The 23995-nt window shown below is 38.9% G+C and overlaps 1 protein-coding gene across 1 annotated transcript in view; it reads right to left on the bottom strand.

The window, feature by feature from the left end:
• Positions 1-23995, bottom strand: part of ELP3 (elongator acetyltransferase complex subunit 3) — a 107713-nt gene that overhangs the window by 58798 nt on the left and 24920 nt on the right. The window contains exons 8-9 of the mRNA XM_063300645.1: positions 16779-16940; positions 9134-9260 (exon numbers count right to left, since the gene is read on the bottom strand). Of these exons, the coding sequence (XP_063156715.1) occupies positions 9134-9260; positions 16779-16940 (289 nt within the window). The remainder of the gene's footprint in view (positions 1-9133; positions 9261-16778; positions 16941-23995) is intronic.

The following is a 23995-nucleotide window of genomic DNA, read 5'->3' as shown; positions in this document are numbered from 1 at the left end:
GATATGGAAGGCAACTATGACCCTTTATTCCACCCACTCCAACACTGCACAGCTTTCACACTTATGGATAACTATTTCTACTGGAGCCAAGAGATCCGTTAACATAATACACCTATGGATATACTGTAGTCAACAGAAGAACAGGTATACTAATCCCATATTGGCAGAGCCACTTGCCACCTTTGCCACGAGAGAATTAAATGAGAGAATTAAAGAGCTTAGAGAACGATAATTTCCTTGTGAATTGAAGTTGAAGAATCACAAATAGGAAAAAGACGTCTCTGCTGTGTCTTCTTGCTCTAGAACAGTATTTCTCAAACTTGGCAACTTTAAGATGTGCTGCCTGGGGAATTCTGGGAGTTGAAGTCCACACAGCTTAAAGGCTCTGAAATTGAGAAACACTGCGCTAGAACAATCCTTAAAGATACTCTAACAATGCTGTCTTTTGTTCACTGAGAGGGCAGCCCTTGAATATCAGGGTCTTTTTGCTGCAAACAAAACAAAGAAATCAGTCTGCCTGCTGCTCCAAACTCTGCAGGTTCAGTGCAGTTCCAAAGGGCTCATTTTATGCAAAAATCCCAGTTAAAAACCCCAGCAGAACATAAATGCGACAAACTAGCCACGACAGATATTCTGTAAGGGCAATGATTGATTTTGCTAGCACAAGTCAATTTATTTTAATTTTTTTCAACCCTCCTCCCCCTTCCACTGTTATTACCACTAACAGCATCGACAGATCCCATTCATTCACACCCTTGTAAACCTGCTAGCATAAATAAGCAGGATGCAAATTGTGCAAATTAGTAATGCTGATGGCAGAAAACTGCTATTTTTCCATTATTGAGGGGACAGCTACTCAGCTGTGCAGCCGCAGCCTTTCTTCCAGGGGCCAGACAAACAGGTGATTATCTTGCCTTGGCAGGATAAATATCTATGGAATTGGTTTACTGCTCACTCCAAGTAACTTGACAGAACAAAAAGAGTCAAACAAGGAAAAACTGAAATGGATGAGAAAGTGACAATATTCCAGAAGACTGATCTCTGTCCCATCATTATGTGGAGATTGGTCAGGCAGGTAGAAAAAGCAGAAACTTTCAGCAGAGTTAGGACTTAAACCAGTGTTTCTCAACCTTGACAACTTTCAGATGTGTGTACTTCAACTCCCAGAATTCCCCACCTGTTGCCATGGCAATTTTTGTGGCATCAAGGACACAATGCAAAATTTGAAATATACCTATGGGCCTAAAAACTTGAAAATGTGTGGTCTTCTCTGAATGAAAATTTATCACATTAAAATTATCTCTGTTGCTAGTGTCTCTCTCTATAGTTGTGAGAGCTGCCATCATTTTCCCTCCAATTACTGCTATTTTCTCTTCTCTGGATGAGATATGTGGGTGATCCTAATTCACCAAGGACCACATATTGGAAGGGTTAAATTCACTACAAGAACAAGCTAATCATAACTGACTAGAAGTCAGTGTTACTGAGAATGTATTCTGATAAGGGTCAGATCAACTGAGACACAATGTGAGAGAACATTTGTGCATACAATACTTGAAAAATTGTCAATTAAAATGGGTGCCTTTTAATTTTACAGAAAATCTTTGAGCAAACAATATTGATGATGATGATGATGATGATGATACAAAGGGGGTTGGATTTTTTGGTTCAGCTCCAAGCAGTCTAGCATCTGTCTAGCAAAGTGTTCCTGCATGGTGATTGTACAGGTCAGACATAACATGCAGCAGTTTAATGTTATGCTCCTCATTCAGGAAGATGAAAGAACCAGTGATTTCGAACTGTACCATGCAGCCATCCTTATCTATGCCTGCATTCCTGACAAAGTAATGAACTGTGGGCTTAGGAATAATACGTCAAATAACCAAGACTGATTTTTGTTGAATGACTCCAAGGTACCAGGACATAAAACAGTCACTTGGTGTTTACATGTAAAGATGTAATAAGTTGTTTACTTTCTAAGGAGACTTTATACGAAGTCTGCTAGAAGTTAGAATTCTTTTCTGCCCCAACTAGTGCTCTGCCTCCAGATCAAACTGAGTTATGAGGCCAGTTTGTTTCGTTTCCTTTTCATTATATATGTCTGAGCACGTATATAAAAACTTTAACAATTACTATAGGAAATATTGTGAAAGACAGGAAACTATATATACATATACATATACATACATACATATATACATACATACATATATATTTCAAATTTCTGTCACCGCCCATCTCCCCCCAAAGGGGGACTCTGGGCGGTTATTTTGGAATTATGGAGGCCAAAAACATTTTTTTCAAAGCTTGCATATATCACAGATACATAACAAACACCTCAAAGTGCTTCTACATTTTAGGTATAACAGAACAGGTCTGCCACTAAGAATGGCACACCAGTATCTTCAGAGATTAGGAAGGTGTTTAGATGCAAATACAACACACTGAAAGGAATATAACTACAACACAATTACAACAAAGTCAAAACTGAACAGGTGAAAAATCGAGACATAGAGTTGTTTGTACTCTTTGCTGCCATTTCAAGCTCATCTGCATATTTGCAGCCCAGATCTGGCAGCCCTAACCTTTCTCAACCAGTCCTAAAACTCAAAACAGGCTAGCTGAGACTCCGGCATAAAAGCCCATCTGTCTACAGGGTTCCCAGGACAGGTCCACCTTTTGAGCCAGAGCAGCAACCTGCACCTTCCTAAACCTCTGTGAATATCATTGCTGAAAAGGATAGTTTTTGCAGCTGCTGAAGTATCGTTCCCTGCTATTTTGAGAGAAGCATTATAAAACTGCAATGCAACCCCCCTCAATATATTTAACATAGTTAAAACATATATGTGCACATGTGAGGACACGCACACACAGTTTCCAGAACACTCCAGCTAAGTCTGGGGGAAAACAAGAAAAATCCCCCCTCCCATCACATAGCATCCTTGTCCCATGAACTTATGGTTATTTCAAATTTGTATGCAGGTCATCTCCTCTACATTTCCTAGTTTAGTGTAGCGTTTTAAAATCTTCAGAGAATAAACTGTGGAGAGCATACCAAACCATCAGAAAAGTATTAGGCTGAAGATCTAGCAAGAACCTATTTCCCATTGGTCAATGAAACACCTCTGAAATGCACACAGTCTCTGGATGCTCCCCTATTCTTGCTCCTTGGTATTCATTAGCATTCGAGATTTTTATTAGTGAGGGAAATACCACTTTACCACTGAGGCTAACTCAACATACCTCTTTTCTCTTGTGTGGTTTTTAAAATTCCTTTTCACAGCTACCTAGGTCAGTAGCTATCATCAAATAACAGCAAGATCTATCAGTATGAAGCATATGGATTATCATCTGGTACCAAGGATAACATTTCTAAACAGCAGCAAACAGTATCAAATGTAGGATAAAAGTAGGTATTAGGATGTATGTCTAAAATGCTGATCCAAAGTGGAAAACATGAAGGACAAATGTCCACCAGAATTCCTCACCCACGTATATTCTTGAAATGTAAAAACTCCAAGTCTGGGGCTAGAATTAACATCATCTTGAGATGCAGCTTGTATAAAAAAGTTGTCAGGACAGGCTGAAGCCAGTGCTTTACCTATACATGTGTAAAGGAATGTGGAGACTGCAGAAGTTCTACAGCCTGGGCAAAGAGGCCTGCTTAGGGGGAAACATGACTGACAGCCTTAAATCTGGTTATAATTATCTGGGAATTCTTCACTGTCACTTAGAGTGCACTATCTTACTTGGCTATTAACTCTGCTTGCAAAAAAAGTAGTCTTTAGCCAAGTTGTGTGATTCCTTGGGAAGGCAAATGAGTTCCTGAACCAGAGAGTCTGACACAGCTGACTTTTCCCACTGCAGTTATTTAAGAGATTTTAAATGTCAGTGATGTTACAGCAACAATTAATCCAAAGCAGAGCAGAGAGGAGGATTGCAAACGTTTATCATTCAACTCTCAAAATTGCCCTGCGCATTTTCAGTTGATGATTCATAAGCAGCCCAAGGCGGGGGAATAGCTCTACCATTCATCAGCTGTAAGAGAAATTAAGGTGCAAGAGAAAAAGTGCAAACTGCTCATAGTTGTTCAAAGAGTGTCTTACACAGAAGGCTGCCCCACGTAGTTCATGACAAAGGCAGATGTACCCAGCACATGTTCACAGTTTGGTGAGTGCCAAAGATAAGAGATTCAAGAACATGGAACAGAACAGAACATCACTGGCTGTTGATACAAAAAAATGATACATTTTCCATGCTATAGGAAATATTTATTTATTATTGGATTTAGATGCCATTCCAATCAGCAACTTTGGGTGGTTCAAAATCCAAGTCTGTAGCTTTTTTGAAAAACAAGAAAGGAACCAGCAAACTTCTACTTATAGCCCTGTATCTGCAATAGTACAGGGAAAGGTTGGGGTTGCACTCCATGCTAAGACATGTTTTCTTTAATGATGATTTGTTGCATAAACCACAACTGTCTGGGCTCACTCATCATTCTAAGATATAAGCCACAATTCACCTGACATGCTAAATGAAAGCCAAAGAAAACACATTAAGACTTAACGTGATATCTAAACATTAGCAGTGTGATCATATATTCTATTCTGAAAGAATGTACAGTCAAGATCAAGGGAAAATGAGGAGCCTAAAAACATTTAGTGGTTTGCTACTAAGATGCTTATTTACCAAAGGCAAGAAGGTACAAGGTATAGAAGACCTGAGGAGACATTCTAAGCCACTGTCCAGAGCAGTATTTCTCAACCTTGGTGGCTTGAAGATGTGTGGACTTCAACTCCCAGAATTCCCCAGCCAGTTGAAGTCCACACATCTTCAAGCCACCAGGGTTGAGAAACACTGGTCCAGGGGCTATGCTCATAGGGATGCCCAGTGGGGCTTTTTTTCCCCTCTGCAGCCCATTTCCAAACTCCTCCTTTCTGCTGTGTTGGCTTTTCCTGCCAAACCAAATTCTTTTTGGTTTGGGAGAGTCATTCTGCCGATGGATGGATGGACAGATGAGCAGACAGATGAACAGATGCAGGGCTGAGCCCCTTTGCATCATTTATTTTCAATATTCCATTGGGCTGAAACAATAAAAAAGAAAGCTATTAAACTGTTCAGAGTTCAACCGACCGCAATTTGTTTGCAATTAAAGTTATTATTTCAGGCATTTGTGGAGTGCTGAATAAAGCTCTTGGAAATATTTTTCAAGGCATTGTGGCCAAACACCTTGTATCCTGTCTCTGTTAATGTAAAAGTGAAAAAGGCACAAGGATTTTTAGTAGAGTTACTCTTTCTGCAAAAATAGCAGGTTTTAAAGGGATGGGATGTTTAATGCCAATTTAATAAGCCTTTAAGAGACTTTCCCTGCTTGTACAATGATGGGAAAAATAGCTTTCCTCCCCGCATCCCTTTTATTTGCTTATTTAAACATTTTTAGAGGCCTATAGCTTAAGGTCCTGTGGCTTAGGAAGTAGCTAAGTAGTATGAAATATGAAGATATTTCTTGATCTTCCAGACTTATTGGAAAAGTAAAAATGCCTGCATGACTTAGGTGCTTATGACAGGGGTAGGGGTGGAGATGACAGAGGTATCCATTACTAATTATGGTCTGGAAAAACAGGATGGAGTGAAATTCCTTCTCTCTCTTGTATAATACTATCAATTTTTAACGGCATATTTTATTTACTATATGTTTATCCTACATTTCTTACAAGAGCTCAAGATATTGTAGATGGTCTTCTCAGAGTTTTATCCTCATAACAATCCTGTGAGGTTGACATGCTCAGAGATAGCACTAGGATCAAATAATCCAGCGAACATCATGGCTAATCAGAAATTTGAATCTGGATTTCCCCAGTCCTAGTTTAGAACTTGAATGATTACATTACATTTGTTCTCCAAGTTGTATGAGAATCCAGGTCATCACTGATGAAGAATGAATTTTTTTTTCACAATTTGCACAGTTAACTATGGAATCTGTTTTCAAAAAATGTAGCAATGGACACTAATTTGGACACCTTTAAACAAAGTCATGAAGGATAAGGTTACTAATGGATATTTTTTTTGTAATGTGTCTCCCTTGTCCCTCCCCAAAGTCAGCCCATCTCTCAATACCAGTTTTGGAAATATGAGTATTGTACCCATGTTTTGCTTAGAGATTTCCATAATGACTACTATGAGAAGAGAATGCTGGACTAGGAAGGCCCTTAGACTGATCCAGTAGGGCTCTTCTTACTTGATAAACCTGGATAAAATCATGAGGATTTAATGCAGAAGGCACCATGTGTTACATGCAATATCTATTGAGATGCCTAAATTCTGAAGACAGATTTTCAAAAGCAACTTTTTGTTTAGAGTATAATAATAAACTGCTACATATAAGCAACACATAATTCACAACACTGTTCCAGAACTTCTAAACAATTAACATTAATAGAGCCAAGGCTACAGAAACAGAATTCACATCCCTTCAAGTGCCTCAGATCCAGCAGGGGAGTTTATAACATGATCAGATTAATAGCTGGCATAAATCAACTGCTCACCAGAATTAATGAGGTTTTTTAACAGAGCCAGCATCTCAAGACTACATTAGGCAATAAAAGGCACACTTGTGTGTTGTCACAATGCAAGAAAAATGAGGTGACCTGGGGGAAAAATGGAAGGGGGGGTCATGAATCACACGTGCTGTCAAAACAGTATTGAAATAAGTACTAGAAGTGGGAAATACGCACTTGGGATTCCTCCTTCTGCTGCTTTGTGGGATATTAACTAGAAACTGTCCTTTCTTAGGCTTGGCTTCATTTTAATATAATGAAACCTCATTTGATCAGATCTTAATGGAAAAGACTTCACATGAAGCAAAGCAAATCTCCATTGTGATTTATAATATTTGCATAAAGATATAATTACCCAAATGATGTCATTTGCATCAAATGGACATCATTTATGTAATGTCAACATTATGCAAATGTAATAAATAATTGTAAATGTGAAATTTACATGATGTCATCACAGAAATGATGAAAGTCTCAATGATAACCTACTCTGGTTCAACTGATCTTCCTGCACAATGCCCAATCAGTCCATTAAAATGAGGTTTTGCTGAAATAACTGCCAATTCAATTCTCTGAATAACATTGTAATTGTATGAGGTGTTTTTGAAACACAAGTTTGCCACATTCACATTGTACATTTTTATTCAAATGCATTTATTTAAAATATTTCCACTAAAAACACCCAGAGTAGCTGTGCCCTTAAGATGTACCTTCAGAAATCTGCAATAGCAAAGTCTTTATTCTAAATCCATACTGAAACCATGTTGGGGAATCAATCACAGTTGAACAGCTGACAGTGAACTCTGCCACCTTTGAGCATTTAAAACTGTCTTTGCTTCTCAAACTCTGCCACAATTTTTGTCTTAGAGGCAATCTTAGTGTCCAGTTTTTTAGAGGCTCTTCTAAATCCATTTCTCAGGTACCACTGCCTGAGAAACAGTGGACCACTTGTTTTATTTACTGTGTAAACTAATGAAGGGATCTGAAGAAATCACAAAATACTTTATTAATTTATGATCTTTAAGTTGTCCTAATAAAGGAATTACTTTAGCACTGATTTTGGAATCCAGTGCTTGTGACTACCCATTTCTCTCCAGCAATGGCTGTTTTAAATTAAGATGACCCCCCATCTTTTTGTTTTTGTTATATACAGTATCTTTCCAACATACAAAGATCCCAAGCGATTGGTAGCCAACAGCTAGGGAGCTTTATATTGAGAGAAGAAATCAGCTGCCTCTACACAGCAGAAGACTTGAATTTAATAGTAACTCAGAAAATGACAAGGAAGAAGCATTTTTACTCCACTAAGGTTTGCACCTTTCTGGATGTCACACCCTTCAAAGAACTCATGATGTAGTGAAATCTCTGACACAGTTATTGATCTACTTGAAAAACCCAGAGGTAGAAAGTACCAAGGAGCTCTATCTTTAGATTCTCATTATCTCCAAGAGATATAATAAAACAAATGAAGCCTTACACAAGGTGCAGAGCTTTGAAGCAACCTATTCTATTATTAGAAGATTTATAATCTGCCTAGTCTACAATGGCAAAGCAGCAAAACCTCCCCATGGTTTCTGCTCAGTCCTGCCGCTCTCCTGTTGGTAAATGTTGGGCTGTTATTTCATTGCCTTGGTTGCTGAAAGACACTTGAATAGAAGAGCAATGTCATCCTCTGATTGCTTGGCCTTTAATACCTAGTAAGGTGGTGCTGTCTTTCAACACTGGAGATCTTGGTCAATTATAACTAACTGTGTTTATGAAATGCAGCTGGGTTCACATATTGCACTGAGCCATAATGTGGCTTGTTTGACTTGGCATGTTTTGCAAACCTAGGCAGGGTTTCTGTAAATAATAGTTCAATGGCATAGTGTGTTGTTTGATGGTTAATGGTATAGTATGTTGTCTGAACCCTGCCAATTATGGCTTAGACCACAAAGTTTGGATAAGCTATCAATGGCTTATCAAAATGTGTGAACTAAGTCATACCTTTATAGTATCAAGCTTTTTAAACTGCCACTGGACATAGCAGCCAGCGCTGCTAAAGTATTAGTAGTAAATAATTTATTCAGCTGCAGTGTAAGTGTTTGGTGAAATATTCCTTTGGCTTCTCTTGAACCTATGGCCCTGAACAGTTTTATTAGTATTAGGGGAAATAATATAATATTATGGGAAACACTCTTAAAATACAAATGCTACCATGTCTCCACCCTATGCTTTCTTTCTCTTCCCCTTTTGCTAAAGTGAACACTGATTTGACTATGATCTTGCTGAACAGAGACTTCTGCATAGCTTACTCAACCAGTTCACAAGCTTCATAATGACTCTTTGTCCATGTAATCATCAGGGCTTTGCTAAACATTTGACTTTAAGACAGAATTAGGAATGTTTTTTGTGCCAAATAGTCAGGCATCTGATGAAAAGGCTTGGTGATTGAAGGAAACCCAAAGGAAAGATCAAGCTTTCATTAGTTGCTTTATTCCTACTCCTTCCCCAGGCAAGCAAGCCAGATTGTGTCATGAGAAGCCTGAGTCCAAGGGAGCAATAATCAGAGAGAAGTAAAAAAGAGTCATTCTTACCACAAACTGGCTGATGTCTCTCTCAAGTCCCACGTTGGGGAGATCTGGCATCATATGTGCTACCACCTTGAACCCAGCATCTTTAGCTAAGTGGAATGATTCACACACAGCCTTTACTGTATGGCCCCTGGAGTAAGGAAATTGTTGAGAAACTTACACAGACATATTCAAAAAATTATGTTTTGTTTCCCATGATAACCTCTTGAGTAAGTATCTTAGAGTATCTGTATCCAAAACTCTTTACTTCTTAATTATGAAAAATAATAAAAAATCTATAAGTATAACAACATTAAAGGATCAACATAACCACAAAATTAATCAACATGGCATTAAAAAAAGGAGGGAGAAAAGCCTGAAAATTATATTCTAAACAACTCCAAAAATATTGATCATATTGGTCAAAACCTTTTTTGCCCCTTTGTCAAAAAATGGGTAATTCAAATGTTAATAAACAACATATAAAAATCAATTGCTACAAATCCAGTATAGTTTTTTCCTTCTAGTGTTGTATAGTTTTTTTAGATAAACCCTACACCCATAATTCTTGGTATCAACAGATTTAAAATACTGGGGATTCAATCAAGAAGAACATACATTATCATTAATATATGGTGATGGTCATACAAAGAAGCCAGTCAGTCCCCACAAAAGCTGAAGTCAGAACAATGTTCTGTTCAGGCCAGTATTGGGGAACAGACAAAACATTTGATTTCCAAGCAGAAATTAGCAACTTCAGGCTCCCAAATCTCCATTTAGTGGGATCAGGTAGGTTCAACTGCTAGGAAAGGAAAGGCAGCCTAGGAGCCTGGAAAATGGCTGCAAGTCAAAGAAGAAAGGAACAGCCACTCCAGCTTCATTCAGTGCAGAACACTCTCCCTTCCTGGAAGCTTCCCTTTCTATTCAAGTTTGTAGAATGAGAAGGTTCCAAGGAGGGAGTTGTTTTCCTTAGCATTTGTCCTGCATGTCTGCAGTTTCAGTTTGGTTTTGCACTGTGCTTCCCCAGTTCTTATAGCATAGCTATCAATGCATGATGCAGTGGTGTGTATGTTTATCAGCTGGCCCCTTGCAGAACCTGATGCTGATCTGGGCTGAGGGGGAGTGACTGGCCCAAGGTCACCCAGCTGGCTTCCATGCCTAAGGGAGTACTGGAACCTGGGTCTCTCTGCTCCTACTTCAGCACCTTGGCCACTACACCACACTGGCTTTCTGTTCTAAGAATGGAGTTGCCTCTCCAATTTCCATTGTTCCAAATGTATATATTAGTTTCAAGTACTACGTGAGTTTATTTCACTCACACATTTGCTGTATGCAGTATGAAGGACTGGGTTGTGCCCCCAGCAAACTGACCAGCAATTCCAGATCAGAATATACTGTAGACACATATGTGTATATACTGATGCAGTAGGTGACTCAGCTAGCCCCAAGATAGAGTAGCACAATATATGAAAATGATGTTTTGATTTCTCTTTTCCTACAGGTAGAAAAGGCAAAGAATTCAAATGAAATGTGGATGGAATGTGCACTGAATAACATTCTTTCTCTAAACCTCATTTTCTACCCACATCCAATTCCATGTCGCTATACTTATTAAATTTTCTAACTTCAATTTGGTTAATGTAGGGAAAGTCAGAGAGGAGATTATATTTACTGAAATTCAAGGAAGTTCTATCTTCCTTATTGTACTATCCTCTCTATCCAAGAATTCATTTGTCTGCAAAAGACAACAGGACCCTTGAAAGCATACAGCCACCTGGGTTAAGAACAGTATGAAAATGTGTTCATCTTCCAGATTCTCTCTTCTTTGCAGCTGAAATAACTCTTTGGGGAAAGGGCAATAAACACATATAAGACTTGGGATTATTGGGGCAAGAATGCTATATAGACACAAACACATACACAAGTAGGAGGAAAACGTTGGGTGGGAAAGTGGAGCATTGTGCTGAATCCAATTAATCATGATGATATGAAGCCGCATCTGCCAGCAGAATTTATTCTCCCTCTGGCCCACAGGATTATGGAACCCTCTAAAATACATCTAGGTTGTTCATGATGGGGAAAAAGAATTTCTGCACAGGCAGAAATTCATGAGCATTATGTTGGATGCACTGATTTATTGCAATTGCCAATTTCAAGAGGTTAAAATGAAGGCTAAGACATCTCCCACTCTGTTCCTTCCCAGATGTTTCATTAATTCCCTTTACTTTGTAGGATCTTCCTTTATATATTTTATATACATTGCTTTATAATATCGCCACACGAGTAAATTTCAAAAGTTATTGTATTTTAGATGCCTACAGTGGTGAGAAAAAATTTGTGAGCCATTTAGAATGTTAATCCTGCCATGCAGTGACTCGCACTGTGAACTGAGCTTCATCTAAATCCTGTAAGTACATAAAGAGATTCTGGTTAAACAATCAGTATCAATGTTTTACAAAATAATGTACTGTGTCATAACTTTATTGAACACACTGAGCAGAAATTCATTGTGTTTTATTTTCTTCAAGCATAACATTTCTGATTAAAGCCAAAAATACATTCTGGGGGGTTTCATCTGTCCATAGAATATTGTTCCAATAGTCTGTTGGATCATCTAGGTAGCCTTTGAAAGTACTGAGATGGACAGCAATGGGCCTTCTGGAGAGCTTTCTTCCAAGAAACCAAAGGTTTCTTCCTTGGTATCCTTCCATGAACTCCACAGTTGTTCAGTGTGAAAACTCCACCAGGCAATTCAAGAGTGGCCTGAAGATCCTTTGCTGTTATACTGGGGTTCTCTGTGACCTCCTGGAGCATTGTATGCCTTGCTTTTGGGGTGATTTTTTATTGGACAACCACTCTTGGGAAAAGTAACAATGTTGTTGCCTGACTGTGGATTGATAGAAGCCAGTCTATAGCAATGGTTTTGTAGTCCACTTCAGCCCTTTTGTGATATCTGCAGGAAACTGTTTTGATTAGTGCATGACCTGTGTCATGAAGAGCAACTCCAACAGTGGCACTGACGTGTGTGCGTGTGTGCATGTGTGTGTGTTTACAGGGGAGGGCCTCCAAACTTATGCCAGATTGTTATTTTACTGAGTGAAACTCAACTTCCTTCCCTAAGAAAGCTGGTGGCCCAAGGGCTTCATTCACTTTTTCCAACAAAGACAGTAGATGTTACTTCAATCTGTTTAATAGTCATGATACAGTGCACCATTTTGGGTACTGTTGGTTTAAGCAGAATCTTTTTCTTTTAAAAAGAATTTGATTATGCTCTGATTATACTGTAAGTCAAAGAACAGCAGAATTACAAATAGTTCTAAAGAGTTCAAAAATGTTACCTCTTTTCTTCCTTGTTAAGATTGCTGTTTGATGATTCCATCAGAATACTGTATGATGATTAAAAGCAGTCTTAACAAAGAGGAAAGGAGTAAATTGCTTCATAAATGAAAACTAATTATCATGGGAAAAATCCAAACTATACTCAAGATCTCAAGTTTAGAGGAAAATTAACCAAACTAGCAGGATTGTGATCAGAAAAAGTATTTGGTAAAAGCTCAACTTTAGAAATTTGAATAGCCAAAATTTTTGAGATCCAAATCGTATTTATTCTTAAAAAAGATCTATGTCTTTCTGAAAAATAAGTATATTCACTAGAGTTGACATTTTTTCTGTCTTCATGCATCCACTAGATCTAAGTTTTCCATCAAATTAAAAAGAAAAACCTTTGGTAATTTACCTCGAGTAATTTTAATATTCTTCGCTGATGTTCTATCTAATTGTGGAGAAATCATTCCAATCTCCCATCAGACACCAATTTTCATAAGAAAAACGTGTTAACTGCTCCATAAGTCATTTATAAACAGTTCCTTTATCCTCATTTGGGGCATAAATTCCCAATACCATAGTTTTAACCCCTTGTAGTTCAGCTTCCACTCCGACAAATCTCCATGTTCATCAGTCAGTACAAATTCTGGTTTTAGTTGGGTTTAATATATAAAACAACGCAATTTATTTTTTTAGGTCCAGCTGAAATAACTTCTTCAGCCAATTTTTTGTAAATCAAATATTTTATGTCTTTTTTTCTAATATGTATAACAACAGGATTTTGAAAGCCTTCCAGAGTTTCTCTCTTCCCCCTCTTTAGATCATACAAAGTGGAGTTATTTTGAGTCTCTTTCTCATGCTCCCTCTTTTTCCAAGGCTAAGCAGACGTTTACTTTCTCCTCTATTATCCTTTAATGGTTCTGCTAATGGCCCTTACATTTCTGTTGCTAACATTATCTCTGCAATCCTCTACTGGCTCCTTGCTTAGTCCTTTTCACCTACCGGGAAAACAATTCCACACCTGTGGATTTTGCTCTCTAGTGAATTTTTAGGATTGCTCTCTTTGAGCCTTTTACCTTTTAATAGAAAGCTGGCATACCTATAAAATGTTTATGATTATGATTACATATCGGCAGGCAGAAAGTGAAATCATTTTGAAAAGTGAAAAGTTAGTATCAGTTAAGAAGACTTGAATGGACCTCTTCAAGGCTAATCACATACTAGATTTTTATAGATATTCTTAAATGCCTACAGTTATAAACACAAAATGGGATGCCAACGTGTGCAGTTACAGATACGGTAGCTGGAATGTAGCAACTGACAGCCTCTTTTTTCTTGAATAATCAGAATCAAATTTTGTTTCTGCAAAATGCATGAGAAAGCACTATCCAGGGTAAATGCATATATAGACATATGGCACTATATATAAATATATATCTTTATATAAAATAATAATAATAAAACAACATGAAAGTTACATGCAGTTACTCTCTCATCTATATGCAGTTACTCAGATTTCTTGAAAGTATCTGCAATAAGCTCACCCTTCCACAACTTAACCAGCATATTCCTGACTCCATGTGTGTAAACATCATATGCAAGCCAGTGCATTTATAGTTATTTATTTATTTTGCTTGTACACTGCCTGTTCCCGAAGGCTCTAGGAGGCTAACAATCTCAGCATACAAAATAATGGTCACAGTAAATGCCCAATACATGTAAAAATAAAAAGATCAAGGAAGATAAAACCCAAAAAATGCAAATGCCATGCACCCATAACCCCGTCTTCCAATTACAACACACACACCTCCTGTGTAAGATGGAACTTGTAGATATCTCAGAGTTTTCCTAAAGCCCAAGAAGGACTAGGTTGACTGAATCTCTGCCAAAAGGGAGTTCCAAAGAGCAGGGCAACTGAACTTGATCAACATCTCTTTTTTGGATACAGCGTGTGAAGAAATTCTTTTGTTTTTTCCACCCACATTTCCAAGTCTTTCCTACATCCAAAGAGAGTAATTGACACATGCAAAGCCAGTCTTTCATGGTTTACTGAACTAATTTGCCCATAATCACGCCAGCGAGAGCTTTAGTTCTGGCATTTGGGCAAATATGCAGCAGAACAAGTTCAATTTAGAATTATTTATGATGACTAAGACATTTCTGGAATCCTAGGGTGGTATAAATCTGAACTTCTTTCAACTTTGGGTCCCAGTCTCTAGTATTAGTAATCCTATCAAGTCCAGGAAAGTGACTCATCTCAAAGGTAAACGTCCCTTTCTTAAACATATACCCAATTCTTACTTGTACATATGAACCCCTTAAATCTGGTTCACCCAAAAAATTATGAAATGGGCATGTTTCTTTTGCATTACCTTGGATAAAAACCAGCAAATACTTTATCATCATCATCATCTATCTATTTATTTATTTAAATTTACTGGTTGCCCAACTCCAATGGACTCTTGGTTGTACTTCTGTTCATCTGAGGCAGCTTCACAAATGCAGAGAGGGGATGGGGAAGTTACTATATATCCAGTACTAAGAATATTGCTGCGAAGAAGGATAATGTTTCCCACCATCGGCATCTTGTATGCATCATTACAGTGCCACTAAATCTGGAGGTTTCATTTAGCTATCGTAACTAATAATCATTCACAGATGGCTATGAATTTGTCTAATTCTTTTAACATCTAGTAAACTGGAGCATGTCTCATCAGAGGGTAGCATTTAACTGAACTTCTCTGGGCTCAGAAGGTAAGCAGGGTGAGCTTGGTTAGCGCTTGGATGGGAGACCTCCAGGAATACCGGGGCTATCAACTAGACCAGGATAAAACATCCCAGAAGCAGGCAATGACTACTTCTGTACCACTGCCAAGAAAACTGCAAAGATGTGTCCATGAAGTCACCAGGCTTGAGCTCAAATTGAAGGGAAGTAATTACTAAGCCAGAGGACATAGTATCTTGCCTAGAGCTGCCAAATGGCACAAATGACTTGTATACTACATGGGCATATCCTTTCTTTTGTCTATCATGAACCTACTGCCAATTAGTTTTGCTTCTGTGGACAGAATTATAATATTCTAAGGAAGGAGGGAAGAAGTTTTCTCCTTGCCTATTTATTTCAAACCATAATAAACCTCAGTGACAATCATATATGCCAAGCCACAGCATAGTCACCAAACTAAGAAGCCCTAAAGGAGTTCTTGCTGTGAAGATGTTGCAACAATCTGATCATTTTGGCTGCATCCTATATATCTGGAAGGTGGTTTTTAAGATGGAGTGACTCAGCCCCCAAAGTCCTTACCTCTACAAGAAGCATTTAGTTAGAAGCACTTCAGTTACTGCAATTTGTGAGATGACAATTATATTTCACAGACTATCAGTAGATACTCATACAACTTGATGGCCATGACTAGCATGACTAGTTAAAAATCACGTGTTTGCCATTTGCTTCCCCACCAAACACTTTAGTGCCCCAAGATAATCCCTATCATCTCAATTTAAGGGGTAGTTGCATTCCATACACAACACTGAGCTCCACCACTTTTGTCAGTTGCTTTGCACGCCTGCCATGGAATTGCATGAAGTTGCTGTTTAATGCTACACGCATCAGATTAACTACTGAGAGCAAACCTGTGTCAGCTTTTGCAGCTTTGCAGACAGAGAGAATTGTTAAGCACATTCCTTCACAAGTTGTTGCAGCCAAGGATGGGCTGATAAGACACCTGGACTCTAATTAAGTCTAAGGAACTGGGAGGGGGAAATCAGGAGTGAGAAAAGGCTTGTTTGTAAGACAGTATGAGACAAGGGGGGAGAGACTATGTCAGAGGGAGTGATTTAATTTGAACGCTTGCTACCAAAACGTTATTCAGAGCTTTGCAACTGTCCTGTGTAATCAAATTTTAATAAATGAATTCTTTAAACTTTCTAATGGACTGTCTGGAGAATTTCTCAAGTTAAGATCCTGGTACTGGGGCTGTCACATTTTCATAGAATATCAGGGAGGTATATGGGGCTCAAGTTCATTCTTAGAAATAAAGGTAAAGTGGCTTATATTTTGCCTTCCCATTTAATTTATTTGTAATTTTAAAAAGGATAACAAAAGGCAAAAAGCCTATTGATGAAGAGAATGTGATAAGCGTACTAAGCAAACTGCCCATAAGCATCACATTGCCTATCCTGTGCCACATAATGCAAGATTCCAGTCATGAGTCTTGGAAGCAGGAAACATTGAAAATATAGGCAACTTTCTATGGAAGATTCTGGCAGACTCTCCTGTGTAAGTTTGCATAATTTCCCTCTAAAAACTTCTATACCCATTTTGCCTCTGGCCCCCAGGTCTTACCTGTTAGTGTCTCTGGCCACATCCTCATAAATGCTTTGCACTCCAATCTCCAGCCTTGTGCATCCATAGGACAACATGTCACTCAAATGCCGTTTCAGGCAATAATCTGGCCTGGTCTCTATAGTAATCCCGATGCACTTTGTAAGGCTTCGCTCAGAGTACCTGTAGAAGGGAGAGTGAGGGGAAAAAGAGCTGCAAGTGAGGTGGGTTAAGTTCAGCCAAGATAATTCATGTTATGGTACACAACATACATCTATCTAAGCTAGCATAGCTCATTGTAATCGGTGGCTTCAGAGAATATCTTAGCAAATCATTTTTATGACAACTATGACAATGGTGCATTCAGAACTGTCCCTAAATCTCTGCAGTCTGCCACTGAGTTATTCTATGATCTTTTGCTGAAGGACAGTCTGGAGCTCATCTCACTTGCCATTATCCACTGCATTGTAAAAAGTATCAATATGATGTCTCATGTAATAGCTCTGGAGAAGGAGGACATTTGCTTGAATGTTTTCTCTTTTCAGGACACTGCTTCACACATGTTCCAACAATGGACTAGTTTAAAGAAGTGTTAATTCTACTTCGAGTATAGAAAACAAAGTATGGCAGTCTTTTTCCTCTGGATGAAAAGAAGCTGAGTACAATGCCAGTGGGTTTCTGGTATTCATAAATGCAAGATTTTTGCAGCTGTATGACAGACAAACCAAAATGTGAAATGTCTTGAGAATATTCCTGAAGCTCACCTAAGACATGTGTATGTCCACTATGCTTCAAAGAACCTCAGCCTTGACTTCAGTGTACATCTGTGCATGGTAACTTAATGTTTAATGGGACTGATTTACAGATACATACAGATCAGCCACCTCATTCAAGGCTAGCACAGATTAAGAACTGGCTATCCCCAAATGAACACTTGAGTCTCAGCAGTTAAATGTTTTTGGACTGCATTTTAGGGAAGTACTGACTTGGAATATCTCAATGAGAAAATCAATCAACAGTAGTGTGTATTCGTAGACATTCTCTTTTTTTCAGTTAAAAAGAAAAACTATAATTATTTTATACTAGCTTTCAGGAGCACTATTGCTTTATTAAACAAGTTATTTTGCATTTTTTCAACTGGTTTGAGAATTGTGCCACAGACTAGTACTTGGTAAGGTAGCAACAAAGGCCTTGGAAAAGATATTCAGATGCTGTGATATGTCCATACCTACAAAAGTCGGAGCTGTGCAGGCAATGCTTTTCCCTGTGACACTCTATCAGTGCGAACGTTTGTGTTTGAAGAAGGAGGAAAGAAAGAGCATTGACGCTTTTGAACTTTGCTGTTGGAGAATACTCTTGAGAATATAACAAATAGCAAAGAAAACAAACAAATGGATCATAGAACAAATAAATCCAGAGTTCTCATTTGAAGCAGAAATGATCAGGCTCAAACTATTATATTTTGGACACATTACTGTATAGTATGTGAAGACCCAGCTCCCTTAAGAAGTCCATAAAGCTGGGAAAGATGGAAGGAAAGAGAAGAGGATGACCAGCAGCAAGATCAAGATGGATAGACTCGACTTACAGTGGTGAAGGGTGCTCAGTTGGGGGACCTGAAGGACTAGACTGGGGACAGATGGTCCTGAAGAAGGTCTATCTATGTGTCTAAGAATTGAGAAAGATGTAATGGTATATGATTGATCAATCAAACTCAGTTGGTATGTTTTGTACTGTATTTTATTACTTTCATTGGATTTTAGTCACTTTATCAATTTCTTGCCTTGGGAAGAAAGGTAGAGAGATAAACATAAACATCAGCCTTTCCCAAACTACTGAACTCCAGATGCTGCTTCACAGCCTCAAAAGGAGTCCATTGCTGATATCCACTGGATGGAAAATCTAGATCCTGTTGGGGAGAATCTAATTCTACTGTCTAGAGCAGGGTTTCTCAACCAGGGTTCCGTGAGAGGTCACTAGGGCTTCCCTGTGAGATCAAAATTTATTTTAAAAAATATTTCAAATTTGGGCAACTTCACATTAAAGAGGCAAGTTTCATTCTTTATTTTTAGTTTAAGAACACTGTTAATGCATATATACAGGCCTACACCTGAAATGAATGTAATAATTTTGTAACTTCTGGCCTATATTTGAGCCTGAATGTGCAGGGGTTCCCTGAGGTCTGAAAAATATTTCAAAGTTTCCTCCAGGGTCAAAAGGTTAGAAAGACTGCTCTGGAGAGCCCTCAGCATACCATCAGGTCTCTGGTCTGCGAACTTCCTCCTAGTTACTGTGAAATCTATGCTTTTACTTTCAGCCACATCCCATGCTGCAAGGAAAAAGTAGATTCCAGATGCCTGTTTTCAATGAATGAATGGTGGAACACAAATCTTCTGCTGATGACTAATATATAGTGCACTGTTGCAAAACACAGCCTGGCAAATGAAATCAGAAGGTAATATGACTTGATTCTAACCTAATCATTCTACTTTGAAGTTGTAGAAAAAGTATTTTAAAGAGAAAGAACATAATTAAATGTAAAAAGAGATAAAAACTATGTTATTACCTACATTTCCTACTTACACTCAGGGGATCCTTTGCTCACTGCATTGCAGTAGCTATTTATCATGGCTATACTACGCAGCAAGTTAAATCTAGAAGTTAACTTACAGAAATGTATTTGCTGAGGTGTTCAAATACTGCTGCTAGATTAGAGGATTGTAATATAACTTGACATCACACTAATCCTATATTATTAATACTATATATATAGCTATATATAGATTAGTAACTACTATACCTTATTAACTCCAGACAAGTAATAGCTATTTTGAAGAAAATGGCTAAGCTCATTAGAGGGGTCACAGTGCAGACAGGTCACATAATCCACAATTTACCCATATTACAAAGTCTATTCATAGACCAGAGGGGCAAACAAGACAGTCCAGAAGTCAAGTCAGGTTCCTACCAGTGACTTCAGGAGGTGAGAAAGCAAGTGATGTGGTTTAGGGATCAGTCACAGTATGGGACACCATCAGGGAATCAATCAGGCCATTTAGGTTCAAAGAAGCTCAAGAATGACAAATGTTCCTTCCAGCACCATGCAATTCCTATGTAGTGAATTTTATGCTGAAAGTTGCCAATCCCACCTGCACCAAGCTAACTGGTATTCATTGAACCTATTCTAAATAAGGGGCAATTAAGGTATATCCAGCCAATACTGAGTGTATCTCGACAACAAAGCCGGGAACTGAATAACAACAACAACTTGCAAGAAGGAAATTCAGTGACATGACATTATTGGAGGGAAGAGAAGTATTCTTGGCCCTTTCTGGAGTTCTTTGGGGGATGTTTTAAATATGGTCTGTTAACATGCCAATTTTGTATGTTTAGATGCAGGACAGAGAGACAGAGAATGAGGGAGAGAGATAGAGGGATGAAAACTTGGCGGTCATTTGATGGAAAAGTGATAAAGGGAAGAAAACTTGGTGGTCAATGTCATTTGTTTGATCCAGGGGGTACCAAATGGGTGTTCAGACCGTCATGTCTACTCCTACAACATTTTCCTCTATAATCATTCATTTTGGCTTTTAATGTTTCTATACGCTAACCAATGCCACCATTGTGAGTTTAATGATGTATTATTGAGACTGGATCCATGGTGGAGAGTCTTGAACTTGTGGGAGATATTTCTGACTCAGATATTGTGCTGGGGCCCAGCTTGTCCATGGCAGAGAAGTTGGCAGGTTCACCTGAACCAACCTTCTAGGTGGATGATATCTATGACATCTAGCATCGAGAGATAATCATGAATCATTTCTTTATCATTTCTTCCAATAGTGAACTGAAATAATGCCTGCCAGTAACGGAAGTACAACCAAAGCATTGAGAAAGCAGAGAAGGTTATCCTCAAGGCTTGTACAACTATAAACATATTTGAAAAGAAAGCCTAAACACAACTTCCACCTGTCTTTCGTTGCTCTGCTTCAGAAGTGTTCTTCCATTTCTGCCAGCATAAGCCATGCCAAGTGGCATAGTCTTTGTCATAAAGGGATCTGAAGTAAGTTTAGGGGTGGACCTGTCCTGCTCTATTGGCCCCGAGGTTACTATGGGTACATTACCCCAGCCCCTGGCCCCAGCCGCTGCATTTCAGGGTCATTTGCCCTTTGGCAGTAGGACAGTCAGCATGTCTTTTGCTGTCAGTTTTCCCATCTCAATGGGTTTGGAGAACTGCCAGCAAAGGAGCTCCTCTCCCCTACTTCTCCCCTTTTTCTGCAACCCATGGGTTCAGGAGCAACAGTGGGAAAGAAAAGCAGGGGAAGTTGGAATTTCTGAGGCCAAGAGAACTGGCAACAGACAGACAAGCTTATCCCCATGGAAGTTCCATTTCACCACAGGTGTGCTACCTGCAGAGATTCTTTCCCTATCATACAACTGGAACACCTATGCCACGGGGGCCTTTTTATATAGGTTTCCAATGTTCTGCCAGCAGATTATTGACACATATAAAGAATACCCTGTGACTTTGACCCAGGTGCAACAAAAGCTGCAGGGGGATTGGGCAGTTATATGGAGAAAGGGGGTTGAGGGGTGGATGGGAAGTTGAATCATGAAGGTCTTCTGTAACTTCAGTGCAACTGTCCTGAAGTTGTCTAAAGGTCTATTGAATTGGCAATGGCTCTGCAGCTTGCATTCCTGCAGCAAAAAGGTGAGAATACCTGCTTCTCCTTCCCTCCCTCATTTCTGCCACCAGTGGTAAGAATGGGTAGAGAGAAGGCAGGATTGGGCCTCTCCTTTCCCTCCTGTACCTAGGGAATCAGGAAAAGTGGGGGAGAGAAGTGGTGGTGGGGAGAAGTGACAAAGAATGGCTCCTTTGATGCCGTATCTCTCATTCTACCTGTGATATCAGAAAACGTACAGGAGGGCTGTGGGTCTTTTGTTGCCAGTAATTGTTACTAAAGGGGGCATTCCCAATCCTACCTCTCTCCCCAGCATTCTCAGGATGGACAGCACTTCTCAGAGCTGGCATATTTTGGGGCCATCTCCTAACCTAAATAGAGTTTTAGAGCTATTCTGCAGAAGCTCATGGGGTGTTGAGTATCAGTGAGAAATGAAAGTGGATTATTGGGAGAGGGAATGGAGCAGTGTACCCTAGAAAAGGCACGGCTGATAGGTAGAAGTTTTGAATATTAAGTACTCCTGTTAAGAGGTATATTGCAATATTCTGTAGCAAACCAAATTGTCCTATTTAAAACTAGCAAACAGAAGTGACTGGGGGAAACTAACTACTCACAACTTTCATTGCAAATCCTTTCTCTTGTAACCTAACCAGACTTGCTGTTTGGCACTGGAGAAGAGTAAATGTCAGAACTGTGAATTTTGGCTGACAAATGTCAAAATGTCCCATTTTACATCAGCATTGTTCATGATGTGTTCCCTGTCCCAACCTGTACTCTGATCTGGTGCAATGTTTTTGCAAGTTTAATACTGTGAAGTCAACCAGTTAAAATGCTAATTGCAGGGAATAAAATCACTTTCATGGTAGAATTGATAGTATGTTCTAGAGTAAGTCTGACAGGCATGCCTCCTTGGGAAAAGGGCCACAGCTTGAAGAAAAGTAGGGTGCCTTCAACAATCCCTTCCATGAGCACTCTGAAAGGGAACAACAGGGAGTACAACAGGTACTAAAAGGACTCAGGGTGACCTTTCCACCCTAACAGTAAGCAACTATCTCCCACTACCCTTCCCATTTGTACTGCTACATACATACATACATACAATTTATAGGTTACCCAACTCCCAACAAGTCTGGGAGGCCCTATGCCACAAAGGACTTTATATGTGATAACCAGTATCTCAAATTGCATTTGGAAGCCAACCAATAACTAGTGCAGCTTGCAGAGCAGTGGTGTCACATGGGCAGAACAAGGAATGCCCATCACTGTTTGTGCCACTGCATTCTGGACTAGCTGTAGCTTCTGAGCAGTCTTCAAGTCTTTGAGCAGATGCAGTGAATCCATAGTGACACCCCAAATTGCACATCAGTCTTGAATGAGGAAGTGCAATCCCATCTAAGACCAAAGATTGAAGATCCCAGAGCCAGGGCCCCCAGATAACTACAGCCACTCATCAGGATTCAACTTCAACATATTCCTTCCCATTCAGACCTGCACAGTCTTTAGGTACTGGACCAGGACCTCAACAGCATCACCTGGTTGGCCTGGGACTAGATGTATAATTGGGTATCATCAGGTATCTTTCTCATATTTTCAATAGTATAGCCTGAATCTATATACTACTAAAACTCTTGTGTCTGTCTGATACTTTGTAACCTTTAACTGGGCAAAATGGTAAATCATAGGACAACAGTTTTTGAACCAAGGTGTCTCAAATGGGCTAACTTACAGAATGTGTCCAAAATCCAGGACCCATCACTCCTGTGGAATTGAAGTTTGACAAATTTTATAAAACATTTTATGACATTAAAGTTATAATAAAACATTTTATGACATAATACAAAATGTCATAAAACATTTCCTGTGTTTGATTCCTGATGTTTGTGCTATACAGTTCAATATGAATGACATGGGCTATTTTTAAGGCAGATACATCTCTGAATAATCTCCCTGAATTTTTAAGAACTTTTCCAGTGAAGGCAGTACATTAGAAGCTCTGCCACTGTTGAAGGTATTGAGGAATCTGGTAAGGAAATAGCTCTGAGACAATGACCCAATGGGTCATGGGTTGCCTAGTTCTTTAATAAGAATAGCCAACTCTAAACTGTATGCAATTCTTCAAGGCTTCTTTTTTCCATACAAATAGGATTTTTGAGCAAACTACAGCACGTTAGAAATCTTATTGTAGGCTATCATTTGGCTGATCTCAGTAAACAGCTCTGCAGCTACCATCTGTTAGCAGAACAATTCTTGCTACTGAATTACTTACTGACAAATCATCCTTTCCCTTCCAGGGCACATTTTATTGTTTTTATCAATTATATGCATGTTTTTATAAATGCAGCTTTATTGCACTATTTTATTATATCTTATATTTTTACCCTGAAGCTATCCTTAGGGTTATTTTAATAAACAGTTTAGAAATACTTTACAAATAAATAAAATCCAATCCCTGTAACTAATGTCTGGGGACACAAATACATAGTTTAAAGTGACAGATCCTGAATCACAGTCAGTATTTCAGCCAAAGCTGGATGGAATAGAATTTGTTCTATTCTGGTC

Source organism: Candoia aspera, chromosome 1 (genome assembly GCF_035149785.1).
Source record: "Candoia aspera isolate rCanAsp1 chromosome 1, rCanAsp1.hap2, whole genome shotgun sequence".
In the NCBI taxonomy this organism is placed as follows: Eukaryota; Metazoa; Chordata; class Lepidosauria; order Squamata; family Boidae; genus Candoia; species Candoia aspera.
Note: the sequence above shows the minus strand (reverse complement) of the source record. Positions and strands in the feature narration are given on the sequence as shown.